The sequence below is a fragment of the Maylandia zebra genome, linkage group LG13, assembly GCF_041146795.1.
Source record: "Maylandia zebra isolate NMK-2024a linkage group LG13, Mzebra_GT3a, whole genome shotgun sequence".
NCBI lineage: Eukaryota > Metazoa > Chordata > Actinopteri > Cichliformes > Cichlidae > Maylandia > Maylandia zebra.
Window position 1 is genome coordinate 9,574,205 of NC_135179.1, and position 13,260 is coordinate 9,587,464.

The following is a 13,260-nucleotide window of genomic DNA, read 5'->3' on the forward strand; positions in this document are numbered from 1 at the left end:
GGTGGTGACAACAAAATAGGCTGCCACACACTCTTCATAAATCCAAACTTGCATGCAAACTCATTTTTTGTGCAGGGTACGAATGTTTTCATGCAAATACTGTAGTAAATGAGGCCCAGTCTCCTGTTGCAGGGACCCAGTTTTTGTGCAAGCTTCACTTGTCTGCCTGACAATTGGGTGAGGTCTAGCATCCTTTATGACTTGTCACAGTATAAATGCCACAGGTGTTTCCAACATTAACAATGGCTGTTCTGCTGAGGGTTCCTGGAAAGCTGTAACATGCCACCCAGCCACATTTAACCCCGTCAGCCACACAAAGTGCCTTTCCTACCACGTCATCAGTGAAAACGACCTTCACTGAATTGTGACCACAAAATGACCACACCAAGACCCAAATGGTTCAGTTCCATCTTTTTAATGTGTTAACCTGTCATCTCATAAATCTGTTACACTTCTGAAACAAAATATAGGCAATTATACAGTATGTAAAACAAACCCATTTTATTTTACACTATATACATTACATAACATATGCATTGCAATATGAAAACAGAAGACAAAGGTGATGAAATAGCCACAGAACAGAGGTGACGTATTGTGTTTTGTTTAAGATAGGGATGAGACCCGGATCAAACGGCTTTTGCAAATCTGCTCTGGGCACCAGGTAGGGAAATCTCTTCTGTTGGAGAAAACAATCCCCAACTCCAAGCACATTAAACGTCTCCGTGACTTATTCTACATGCGATTTGATCCAGGCCCAGTTGAGGTTATGAAACACACACTTTTAACATTTCAGCAAAAACCCACAAAGGAAGGCCATGTTGGCACCTGCTCTAAGGATTATAGATTACGCTTGTGTGCATGATGGCAGAAAGAAGAAAACAGAGCATCATTCAATCCCACATGAACTTTGTTGTTATGCTAAATAGACAGATTTCCCAAACTTAAATGTTTTTAACAGGAAAGAATAGGCAGAGGTGGTTAGGGGTGCAGGAATAGCTCCCCCCCCCCCCCCCCCTTTTTTCCAGCCATGTTGAAACATTATAGAAGTCGGGTGTGCAGCTAAGAGGATACATAGAAGTGTTAAGATATTTAAGAATTATTTGAGATGGCTATTTTGAGAAAACCTCACACTGAGAAAGCCATTTTCAGCTAAATGAATTTTTTTCCGTTTACACACATCAGCTGAAAGGACACAGACAGTTAAGAGCCAGTTTAGAGAACATGGTTGAACGCTAACCTCATGTGCTGCTGATGGCTGTCTTTAGTATTAGATTTTTTTTTTCTTTGATCTAGATACCACGAGGTAGATTTTCTAAATATGGCCAGAGGAAGTTTCAACAACATATTTTAGCATTACAAAAATGAAGAGTGAAATATTTTCGGAGTGCTTGATTCATTTCCCCTCTAAAATAGTACGATTCGCTAAGAGGCTGGTCATGCGGGGTTGATGATGACACTGGCATTTCAACCACTCAAGTGAAGAAAATCAATCAACTTGAATTCATAACTTAAAGGGTAAAAATATGATTATTGTGGCTTAATCTTTTTTGTTTGGCTTAAATAACTTAATAAAGGACTTGGCTGCAGCTATGAAATGACTCCCAGTCTATAATCACGGTTGTTGGCAGGAAGCACATGTATTCATTAATGGCTAAATCAATCACCTGGGACACTAATGCACTTTGCAGGCAATTTATAGTAAAATCGATACATGTTATTGTTTGCTGAAAGAAAAAGGGCAGAGCATTTCTATTCTCACGCCGAGTTCAACCGTTCTGCACTTGATCCTATTGCTTTACAGCGAACTGGAGTCTAGTAAGATGATTCCAGATGTGTCCACAAATACATCGGATGAAAACGTTATGAATAGTTTGTGTGGTTTTACTCTTTACAGGTGGTAACAGATTACCACCTGTGGTGAAACTTTCAACTGTCAGTCCCAAAGAATGGCAAGATTTCTCTTTAATCAGACTTGTGACAGATGAAATCATTTCCCGTGAAAATTTAAAAGACAATGCTGCAGCCGCTGCTGTGCCTCATCTCTGGGACAGAGATGCACTAAAAACCACAAGGTTGCTGAAGCAGGATTTGCGGCCTGTAATAAATTTTATTTTCAATTTTCAGTGTCACGTGTTGATCTGATAAAGAGTCGCTTATATTCATTTTGATCAATTTACTGCATTTTTTAATTATTTGCTTTAGCCTATAAATATAGGGGAAAAAAATTCGGAGAGAAGCTTTGAGAACGTGAACCATTCGACAGGCAAATGTCTCAGATTTCAGGATTACGCACGGTATCTCGGGTTCATCTACACTGGTGTCCTCAGTAGGAACCTCTAGTGTCACAGCTTGGAAAACTAAATGGTACACGTAGACTCTCCTACATAGACAGTGCGCATCTACATGCATGTAGTGTGAGCTCTCATACAGATATGGGTCTTTAAAAAAAAGTCACAGCTGACAATGAAAACTTCTGCAAATATTTCTCAGGAATACAGGAAAAAAAAGGTGTTACACAGAAATTTCTATTAATGAGTCTGACTGGATTATTGAGCAAGCCTTTGCACCATATTTAAACCAGCAGACCATTATTCATAACGCTACAGGCTACACCACTCAATACCACAATATGGAGAGTAATATATTTGGATGTGGATGCACTGTTAACACCACATACATGCTGTTATTGTTACTGCATTATTTCACTGAGATCAGATAATGGTAACCCATCACTGTTTATTGCTCAGTGTAGTGAAATGTACTATAGCCTATCAGCCATGTTGTTTTAGTTTAGAGTTGCCTGTGTTACAGCGGTGGCTCACCGGTTGGAAATCACTTGGATGCTGGCGATTTCAGACTGTTGTTAGCCGAGACTGGTTACAAATAGGGTGCTGCACAAAAAACGTCTTGTGATTGCTTTTGGTTGCTAGTACACCGCTGCAGTTACCCATAGTTTGGATGGTAGATCCACAAATTAAGTTGTGCTTCATCGCAGCAAACACCATTTTTTAAAGGAGGCAACTATTGCTTTTATACCCAAATTTAAGCCTGCACACTGAATCAAACTAAACATTCAACAACTAATTTTTCTGCTCAGGAATGTGAGCAAATAACTGTAACTGTAACAGTTTTTATAAAACAGTAAAGCAGCTGTGGCATAAACCTTACATTGGGTGGTGGTCTAATAAATCTGTAAAAGCGTTGTACTTCTTTGTGACCAGTTTCACCTAGCAACCAGCTAATTAACTGGTCAGACAACACTAGGGCTAACTTTTCTCTAGTGATCAGCGGCGGTGGGTCTCTGTTCAGTCTCTGTGTGACTGTGGAACGCAGGCTGGCTGCAGATGATTCAGGTCTGCATTTTACTTTGTAAACACATTATTTCTGTCCAATGGGCTAAAAGCTAATTCGATTTCAGCCTAACCAGATATAATTAAATGCCTGTATATCCAGCTCTTTTTGTATTTTCTTATCTGCTGATGCTTTTTTTTTTTTTTAATAAAGTGACCAGAAACTTGTCACTTGTTAAAGACCAGATCTGTACATGACACTCTTATATGTGCATATTCTATGTCTACGCACACAGACGCGCACACACATACACACTATGCATACACACACAAGGTCATATATTATAATGACATCACATTTGTTTATGAAATACATTTTTCTCTGTGCAAATTTGTAACACCAGTGGTTCAATAAAAATAGCAAAAAAATATATATTGCTGAAGAATAAACAAAGATTTCTGATTTAAAAATAAAAGAAGAAACAAAATGAAACGAGCGGAAATGATCATTTTCGTCCACCCTGATGACGGTCACGTGATGAAAACAAGCAGGAAGTCATGACAGCGACGCGCTGAGAGTGAAAAACGGCCAATCGGTGTCCTGTGTTCGCTCAATTTGATCCTGAGGTCCAAGCCATGAGAAGAGTAATATCAGATTACTAAAGATGTTCGTCTGTGAGACTGCAGGGGTCACATGATCAAGGAACTAGGGAGTGAATTTGCTGTTGCAACGTGTCTATTTGTCTCGCATTTCGTCTCCACAGTTGTACAGACCAACTATACGCACACCTATCTACACAACCCTTTTAGTGTTCGTCTCTGTCAAAAATAATACTACACTTATATTTACAACAATTAAATAGAGGTCAATTAAGCACTTGTGTGGTGACGAGTATTGGAATTTGATGCTAGGGAAAGTGGCAAAGCTTTTTAGTTGGTTTTCTCTTTTTTATTTTTTAAAAAGACAACAAATAAAAAAGGAAATTCATCCTGGTTGTTAAAAGCATGTCATGCCAAAAATAAATAAAGGTGTCGTTTTTAAAAAAAAGGGACAAGTAAGGAAAAAAGGAAGGAGGAGCAATGAAGAAGAAGGGTAGGCTTTCTGTGCAAGATGGCCCTTCTGTGACGCTTTAGCGCAAACAGCAGTAGCAGTAGCAGTAGTGTTAGTAGCATATGTAGAAGTAGTAGTAGTAGAAGTAGTGTTGGAGTCAAATTTCCGTGCTAGACATTGTTCCCAGGGTGATGTATCCAGGGTAGGGGCCAGAGATTCAGCTGGCTATCCCGATCTAAAGCGGCCTCAGGCCAAGAGTTTTAAAACCCTGACACTGTCAGAAACGGGTCTACAACCCACTGCTCTAACGCCACACGCACACTTCACTGATACACATAACACTGCAGCTCTTTATAAAACGCTGCAACTGGGATTCCGCATGTGCACTGATGAACATCTCCCAGACACACTGCTAGTCGGGCCAGGGGAGAAGATGAAGGCTGGGTGGGATAAAAGTGGAGTTGGGATGAGTGTGTCGCTTGCTCCCTTTCCTGTACTAATGCTGGGATGTCTACAGAGCGTGTTTTATGTGCACGTATGTTAGTGTGCATGTCTCAGTAGCTGTTTTCATGGCCTGCCAGGATGTAGAGGTTGCTGTGGGCTGTAGGGTTGTCCGTAGGCCTGCTTTCCAGCACCACCACCCTGCAACACAAAACACACACGGAGATAAAACATACACACACAACATCTAGTTTAGTTTCAAGTCAAGGTAGCAAAACAATTCACCCTTTCCCAGACGAAAGAACAGCCCAGCTGTTTTTTTAGCGTGTTAAAACAAAACAAAACAAAAAATAAACGGGATATGGTCCAAGCTTGTAAAAACCCTGTTATTTGGAAAAAGGCAGTAGAGAAACATGACTTACTCTGAAGCTAAGAGTACTCTCCTAACCCGGAGGAAAACTGTGAGAAAGCTGTTAGTACTCTTTCAGAGCAACCCAAAGAATCACACATCACAACTTGAAGATACTCAGCCTCAGTAATGAGAAAACAGACACCAAGATGATCCAGCCTCTACACAAGTATGTCTGTTTTGGTGCTTTGTCGAGGGTCTACAACCCCAGCATTAAACTGAAAGAACTTATGGCATCTGACAGTTTAAGCAGGAAGGAATCAGACCAGATATAATTTTGGTGTCTCTTCTCTCATCATTTAATCAAAAAAAATTCCCATATTTTCTCTCTCTGAATTTTCCTGATCACCATCATCTGGCATCAAGCAGGATTTGAAAGTTCTGATAGAAAGCGGCAGAAGTTTTGGGCCGTCTGTGGCCAGTGACCCGTGAGTGTACCTGGGAAGTTTGAGGCCTTTTTCCTCAGCCTCTTGCTCTCTACAGTCATCATGTCTTTAGTGGTGAGACATTAAAGAGAGTGTTAACAGAGACCTAAATGTGTGTCCATGTGTGTGTGACAGGTATGAAACTGTAAGGAAATGCTGGCAGGTAAGTGTTTCTCACCTGTCTGATCCCAGTAGTCTGAAGATGCGTGTGCTGTCTGAGATCTCCTGAGTGATCTGATGAAAGAAAGCAGAAGAGGTGCTAAATGATGCCGTAAAACACTGATGATCTGACTCAGATGTCTCATCAGACTTTTGCCAAATACTCACTAATGATTTAATATAAAGGATTAAGATTTTAAAAAGTGATTTTAAAGACATTTTGCACATGAATAGTGCTAATAAAAACCCACAGAGACCGACAATGACCACTGATTATTCTTAGAGACTTGTGCAAAATAAAACAAGAGACAAAACACTGCAGCAGTTTAAAGTGGCGACAGCCTCAGTGAACACAGTAGCAGAGTTTGGACCTGGAAGCACGGTTGATGCGTCATTGCTTAACAGACAGATAGTCAGAGTGAAGCGTTTTGACAGACTGTATGTGCATTTAATCCTGGTTTGCAACCATGTAAGAATGTGTAATTATGATACTATCCATAAGGCCACATAAATATTGGGTAGAAATGGAAACTGATACACCCTGTTATCCCTTGAATTACTGTGATGTGATTTTTTTGAGGCTATATTGAGCACCCACAGTAAGGCCCAAAATCCTAATAAAGTAAGATTAAATAAGACACCCTGATGCTGCGGACTAAACATTATTACAGCGCACAGAGGCCACCTGAAGGGCGTGTTTTACTCTTAAATGTGCTCAGTATGAATCTCACCTCATTAGTCTTGAAACTCCGTCCCTGCATGCCATGTCTCCAAAACGCCAATACACTGTCTTGGAGGCAAACTGGATAAAAAAAGGAAAGAAAAAAACCCCAAGGAAAAACAATACGGATTAAGGTTTGTTTATAGATCAACAGTAACCCACTAGAAGATATCCGTGCCATGTAGTCTTTCTGTTTTTGTTTACCGATGTTTTCAATCTGGAAGTTGAAGGTGAGCTCGGCTGACAACTTTCTGCTGGATTTCAACCGACCCTGGAGATTCACTATCTTTATACACCCTGTAGTAGGAAAAACAAAAAAAGACAGAGGAAACAGTTTGGTAAAACTAATAAAATAAGTGTTAATACCTTCTAAATCTGAACCTGAAAAGATCATAAATGGGTAAGATGAGTTAAAATCTATTAGCGACTCACTGTCGAGGCAGACTAGGATCGTGTCTCTCTCTAGCTGAGTGACATGGATCACACATGTCTGTGGGGTTTCTGCAGAGGAGGAGAAAAAGGCAGAGGATTACTTTGGCTCTCGTGCTGTTCCCACCAAAGAAAACTGTTATTGGTTTAACTTGACAGAGCCGGGCGGTGTTCTCACCTGCTTCTGTGAACCAGGAGGAGGTAGAGTTGGGATTGACTGTGCCAAATCGGACCACCTGGCTGAGTTCAGTTCCTTTACTGACTGCGACACAGATGAGAGGGTAGGTCTGTTCGGGGACCACCAACATTTCAAAGACCTCCAACGGACAGGGTAGTGGGAAGTCAATAGTCTGTTACATAGAAAAGGAAAAAAAGTTTAGAAAGCTATGTGTTGTATTTCGATATAATCATAAAATCATTTGACTGGAATCAGCTGAGCCATTTGCTGACTGACTGGCACCAATATCAGCTGATCTGCCAGGACTGCAGAACTCGTGGCCAAGCAAAATTAACACTGTGCTTGGTCTTTTCAAACTTTTGATCTTGAAAACAAAAACTGCTAGCATTGTGGAAAAATTTCTTGCGTGTGCAAATACTTATTTTCTTTCTTGTAACTGTGTAATAAAACGTGCTTAGGAAAGGAGCTTAAATTAAATGAACATTATCTTGATTTTTGGGGAGATTCAAAACTGACCTTGATGAGCATGAACTTCTGCATTGACTCCACCCACTCCAACAGCATGACACTTGACTGGAAGGCTCCACACAGGTACTTATGACCTGTGTATGGGTTACGAACTGCACAAAAACAACAACGACCATGAATCCATTTGAATTTTTCCTCTTTGCACAAAAATTATAATTCAGTGCTATTTTTTGTTCTGCACAAACACCACACAGGACAGTACAAGATAACACGAGGTAGTTTCATGCAACGAGTCCGAATTTGATACAGTTAAATAAAGTTAGTCACAGAACATAATTAAAAAACAAAAACAGGTGTTCGACAAAAGAAAATATAAAATCAGCATTTACAGAAACTCACCTACGCAGCACTTTTGGCACCCTTTAGTCTCTGGAATCTTATTGGACACAGCAAACTTCCTATAATAAAGAAATATGATCCAAATATAGAGCTGAACTGGCACAAACTTCTGGTTTTATTGAAAACATATTTAAATTAGTTAAAATAAGCAGGAGTGACATTTAATTTATGTAGGGGGGAAAAAACTACAAGGAAACAGAGGCTATAAATATTTCACAGCTTAGATTTTCTAGTTGTAGAGTTACCTGGGAATTATCTTATCAGGCAGCTTGTGCGTGGGAATGGCTACTGGTAACTTCTGTAACTGTCTGGCCTGTTCAAACATACCGCTTAGACTATGGGAGTACAGCTGAGAGGCTTTTCCTGCAATGAAACAGGATATAGAAGAAACAGTTAAAAGGAAATAATAGTAGTGACCTACGATACAAGCTACAAAAGCATATTTGAAGAAATAAAACACATTGTATTGTTGAATTCTCCCAATTCTTTGAATCTTTGGGCTGAAGGAGGGACAATACTCGGTGTATCAATGCTCAATCAACAATCATTTATTTCCATACAATTCAACAGTCAGAGCATTACAACGTCCGGACGGGAGAGATGCTACCAGAGGGTCAGGCACATGTCTCAAAATGGTGACGGGTTGCTCAGCTTTTTATAGTCTCTAGTGGCCCCCAGCTAGTCGTAAAAGCCAAAACATCACATTTTTTCTCTGTTACAGCGCCTAAGTTATGACCTCAGCAGTTGTTTCTCTGCTTTCTGTAAGGTGGGGGTGTGGAATGTGGTCTATCTATCTCCCCTGTCTTTAGACACAGAGTCTCCTGCTTACAACCTTCTCTTCATGATTCAACAATTAAGCATGTCAAGAAAACAGTGTAACACATTCCCAGCAGATCAAGGATACAGAGTGATGCACATTTATCTAATGAACTAATATGTGAATATGTTCTGTTAACTCAAAAGTATAATGAGAACTAAACTACATACAGCTCACACACTCTATATTAAAGGGTATAATGTGATCTACAGCAGTATTCTAATTCAACTACTTTGATTATATATATAAGGTAACATATAATAACAGAATAATCTAATAGTATCAAAAATCATGCGCCGATGATCCAATTTAAGAACAATTTCAGAGACAAATGGGTGAAAGTAATAAGGGCAGTCAAGTGCCACACACTTCTATCATAATGATGTTCGACAACTCACCAGATATGGAAAGAAGACAGTTGTTCATGACATATAACCAGGTACACCGCCGAGGGAAGAGCTGCAGGTGGACACAAAGTAATCTGAGCATCTCAGAGTGCCAGAACATTTAAAACAGTCTGATTCAAAGACTGGACTATCTCACATGTATAACATTACAACTAATATACCCTGTTTTCAGAAAGTATATAGCATTATGTTAAATTACCGATTTCTAGTCTCACCTGTTCCATTGTTGTCTCATGTAGCTCATTGAGGTTTAATGTGTAGATTCCCTCTTCTGCTCCGAATATCAAATACTGGTCTGAAACGCACAAAAGAGCATTTGATCCGTGCTTAGTGAAAAGTGAAAACAACACCTGTAAAATAAACTTTGATAGTGTTTTCCTGTTGGTTACCTCTGGTGTCAGGGTTGATCCACGAAGTGGCACAGTGGATCTTGAGGGGACAGCCGTTGAACACCTTGGAGAAACACGCACCCATCTGGAAATGGGAGAAAAAGAAAGAAGTTCAAGATTATTTTTTTTTAATTTAAAGGATTCGGAGACCTTGTGATCTAAATGCCTTTAGTGAGACACTCCACACTAAAAAGTAATATTTTAACTTGCTTATGGATTCGTTTTCCATTTTTTTCCAAATGAGTAAATTCATTTCATTTAATATTTTGCACATAAAAAAAACTTTTGTATAGGAACAAAAAGATCCGCAATGCCAAGAAGTCTTTACAACACTAATCCAATTAACTCAACTACATTATTTTCTCTTAAAAACAAACAAACAAAGCAAAAAAGACCCATACTTACATGGACTTTGGGTGTTGGGGGGAGACCATTACTGATTGGCTTCTAAGGAAGTGATAAACACAAACACACATTAAAAACATCAATAATAAAATGACTGGATGATATATATGAGCATAACAACCTGTATATATAAAATGTATTCTCCCAGCAGATAGTCTATAGTGCACTTAAAACATGCTTTAAATAAAAGAATTGTAGCTGAATTAGCTCACTAAGCTATTAGTCATAGTTTGAAGTACACCCATCTGGTGCTTCAGTTTGACAAGTATGTAGATGAAGCTATCTAGGTGCATAACTTCTCATACAGCACTCCTCTAAACTTTCTCAAGGGTTGAACATTATGGAATTTATTTTTCCCCTGATTTATAATCCATTATTGACTTGGGAGATGCCCAAATTCCACTTCTTTAAAAAACAGTGATGATCAGCAAGAGCTGCAACAACAACAAAGGTCAGGATCCTTCACTGGCTTTGCACTGACAAGAACACTACCCAATACATTTCACCTGACTTGGCCTTTCTTCTCCACACAGTGTTATGCCGATTATTAATAATTTTAACAATGGCAGCACTCTGCATCCTCCCTCAAGACCTCTGTGGGTCCTTGAGCCACTCCTGCATGCTTACCGGAACATCCTTCTTGTCCTTCCGTATGGGGACACTAGGTGGCATGGTGGACTGCCTCTCTGCTGGGCTGGCCCTCTCGCCATTGTGGGGAGAGTTCAGCCCATTACCTACAACAACAACAACAGACACAACAGACACAACTTACTGTGTTTGAGTGACACAGGAAACAGAGAGAGCAGGTAAGAGACAGAGAGACTGTGTGTGCGCATGTGAAGCCTTGAAAACAAAGAAAGCCAAAATAAACATGACGCATCTACAAAAACACTTGATTTAATGAGAACAATTTAATTTATAAGACTAAAGACAGCAAGGAGTGTTAATATTAAAGAGTAAACAAAAACAAGCTATTGGGAGCAGAGAGGGGGGGGGGGGGAGGAGGGAAGGAGCAGGCCAGCAGGAAGAAAACAGAGGATCAAATATGGTCATGATCGAGGGGGAGTGTGAATGCACCACAAACTGCAGTCAATTATTGATCAGTTTCTCTCCTTTACTACCCCAGCGAGTAACCAGCGAATGACAGGTAGTTAACGGCAAAACCATTTGAGCTACGCACGAATGTTGCTTCCTGTCGTGATTAGAGCCATAACCATATCGTCAAAGACAGTTCAACTTTCACCTGAGCGTGCCTACAGCACGACCATTCCAGCATGACTGTGCAATTCTACACTATGCTTTCAATCTACTGAACTGTTATTATTTCCAAAACACCATGGTTAATATATCTACCATATACTGCTTATTAAATGTAACACTTTACTGTAAAAGCTTCCAAAGCGCAATCAAAAAACTAGAGAAATAAACTTAAAAATATGCAGGATCTACATTCTCTGTGCAAAATCAAAAAGGCAAAAATAATATCCAAAGAAGCATATCCCTGTCCTGAGATTAGGTCATAGGTGGCAGCAAATTTTAATTGCTCAACTTATCCACTTCCAAGTCAGAGTAACACTATATAACACAATAATAAAAAAAAAATCAGAGCATGACTGAGATACCCGAAATGCTCAACAACAATGCAAACATTTAAAAGGCACACTAGAATGGGGATTTAGTCACTTGCCTAAAGTATAAAACGGGATTACAAACTTTTATAAAATTTGGCATTTCTGTTACTGTTTAATAAGTTCAGTTATAATTTGGCATCTGTAAACTCGTATAAAGAAACATGAAACAGCAAATTTAACTAAAAAACACTTCATTGTCAGAATGTCTACAACGACATATTAGGGCCACTAAAGGCCAAAAAAAGGGGGGGGGAAAGAATAATTGGAGGACAATGAAGGGCTTAATATTCTGAGAGTTAAGAAACTACTTTGAGATTAAAATTGGAAACTTAAAATGTAAAAAAATAAATAAGTTATATTTGAGCTTTTGGGATCCATGCCTCACGTGAAAATCTAACAACACAACAGCTCATTTTCATGAAAACCTTTAACCTCCACTGACCCTAATAGGCCGCTTTTAGAAAGTGAGAGCTGACAATGCACAGAATAATTTTTTGTTAAAAGAATCAAAACTGGACCAGTCAGCCAGGACTATGTTTTCTCCTCTTCCTTTGTCCTAAGAAGTGAGGGGGAGTGGTTTAGCAGCATTTGATTGTTTGGATCACTGGATTGGATGAACCAATCAGTCTTCACAAAAATGACTTTAGAGACAAACAATCATGTTGAGCGTGAGCTGATGAACGGAAGAAACAAAGCAAATAAAAACTTTAAAAAAAGCATTACTGTTAATGGAATCATGGAACAAATAAATCAGACTACAAGGACAGACTAATGGAAGACCACACAACCAATCGCAGGGGACGACAGGGTCTGCGGACACTACCCAGCTACCAAATCAGCTGCTCTTACTCTCTTTCTTTTCCTCCTGTTTTTCCTGCTCCTCTTTCACCTCCTTGAGAACCTCCCATGCCTCCTCCAGCTCCTCCTCTGTGTGAGGCGTGTGGAGCCACTCCCAGAAATGCCTAAAGCTCCCATCATCCTCTGTGGCAGAGTTTTCGACGTCTTTGAGCTTCGGGCTCTCGTTACCTAGGCTACTGCGGCGGTGGGGCGGCAGCTTCGGAGGCGGGGGACGCGGGGGGACATAGGAGGCGGGCTTGGCGGGGCTCGGCGTCTCTGGCACTGGGCAGCGCTTGATGGTCCCTCCCCCTCCACCGTCATCTTCACTGTGTGAGTGGCTGTCGTCGTGTTTTTGATCCGTCTGATTATGGGGTGAGGAGATAGATTTGGGCTTAAGAAGAAGAAGAAGAAGAAAAAGATTGTATAAGAAATCAGTTACTTATTACATATTCTGAGCACTAAAATTGCTACTACTTCAAAAATTCTGCTAACTACAGACACGGTTTTTCCTACCTTAGGAGGAAGTGGGGGTGGGACCCTTGGCCTCATGATGGTGCTTGATTTACTGAAGAATAAGAGGGAAAAATCTGTGACAAGATACTCAAGACAGCTGCCGTTTTTTACAACCAGGAAATATATGGGAAACAATAAATATATGTTAGAATGTTAGCACTGAAGCTATGGTTTGACTTGCCATTTTTAAGCCATTTATAAGCTAAGTTATTACATTCAACGCATAATTACAATCCAGAGTTTTTCCTAAAAAAAAAAAAAAAAAAACCCCAAACCCAACCATTTTAT

The 13,260-nt window shown here is 39.8% G+C and overlaps 1 protein-coding gene across 8 annotated transcripts in view; it reads right to left on the bottom strand.

The window, feature by feature from the left end:
* Positions 1–399: 399 nt before the first annotated feature.
* Positions 400–13,260, bottom strand: part of LOC101484057 (mitogen-activated protein kinase kinase kinase kinase 3) — a 47,436-nt gene continuing 34,575 nt past the window's right edge. For 4 of the 8 annotated variants that reach the window (XM_076891488.1, XM_012919714.3, XM_012919715.3 and 1 more), the window contains 17 exons: positions 12,973–13,024; positions 12,472–12,850; positions 10,619–10,725; positions 9,992–10,033; positions 9,587–9,671; positions 9,413–9,492; positions 9,189–9,249; positions 8,219–8,336; positions 7,974–8,032; positions 7,623–7,726; positions 7,107–7,278; positions 6,932–7,000; positions 6,704–6,796; positions 6,510–6,580; positions 5,798–5,853; positions 5,633–5,686; positions 400–4,986 (listed from right to left, as the gene is read on the bottom strand). In XM_076891488.1, the coding sequence (XP_076747603.1) occupies positions 4,899–4,986; positions 5,633–5,686; positions 5,798–5,853; positions 6,510–6,580; positions 6,704–6,796; positions 6,932–7,000; positions 7,107–7,278; positions 7,623–7,726; positions 7,974–8,032; positions 8,219–8,336; positions 9,189–9,249; positions 9,413–9,492; positions 9,587–9,671; positions 9,992–10,033; positions 10,619–10,725; positions 12,472–12,850; positions 12,973–13,024 (1,690 nt within the window). In that variant the 3' untranslated portion in view covers positions 400–4,898. The remainder of the gene's footprint in view (positions 4,987–5,632; positions 5,687–5,797; positions 5,854–6,509; positions 6,581–6,703; positions 6,797–6,931; positions 7,001–7,106; positions 7,279–7,622; positions 7,727–7,973; positions 8,033–8,218; positions 8,337–9,188; positions 9,250–9,412; positions 9,493–9,586; positions 9,672–9,991; positions 10,034–10,618; positions 10,726–12,471; positions 12,851–12,972; positions 13,025–13,260) is intronic. The other 4 variants (XM_012919717.3, XM_012919716.3, XM_004553435.4 and 1 more) reach the window with 3 other exon arrangements.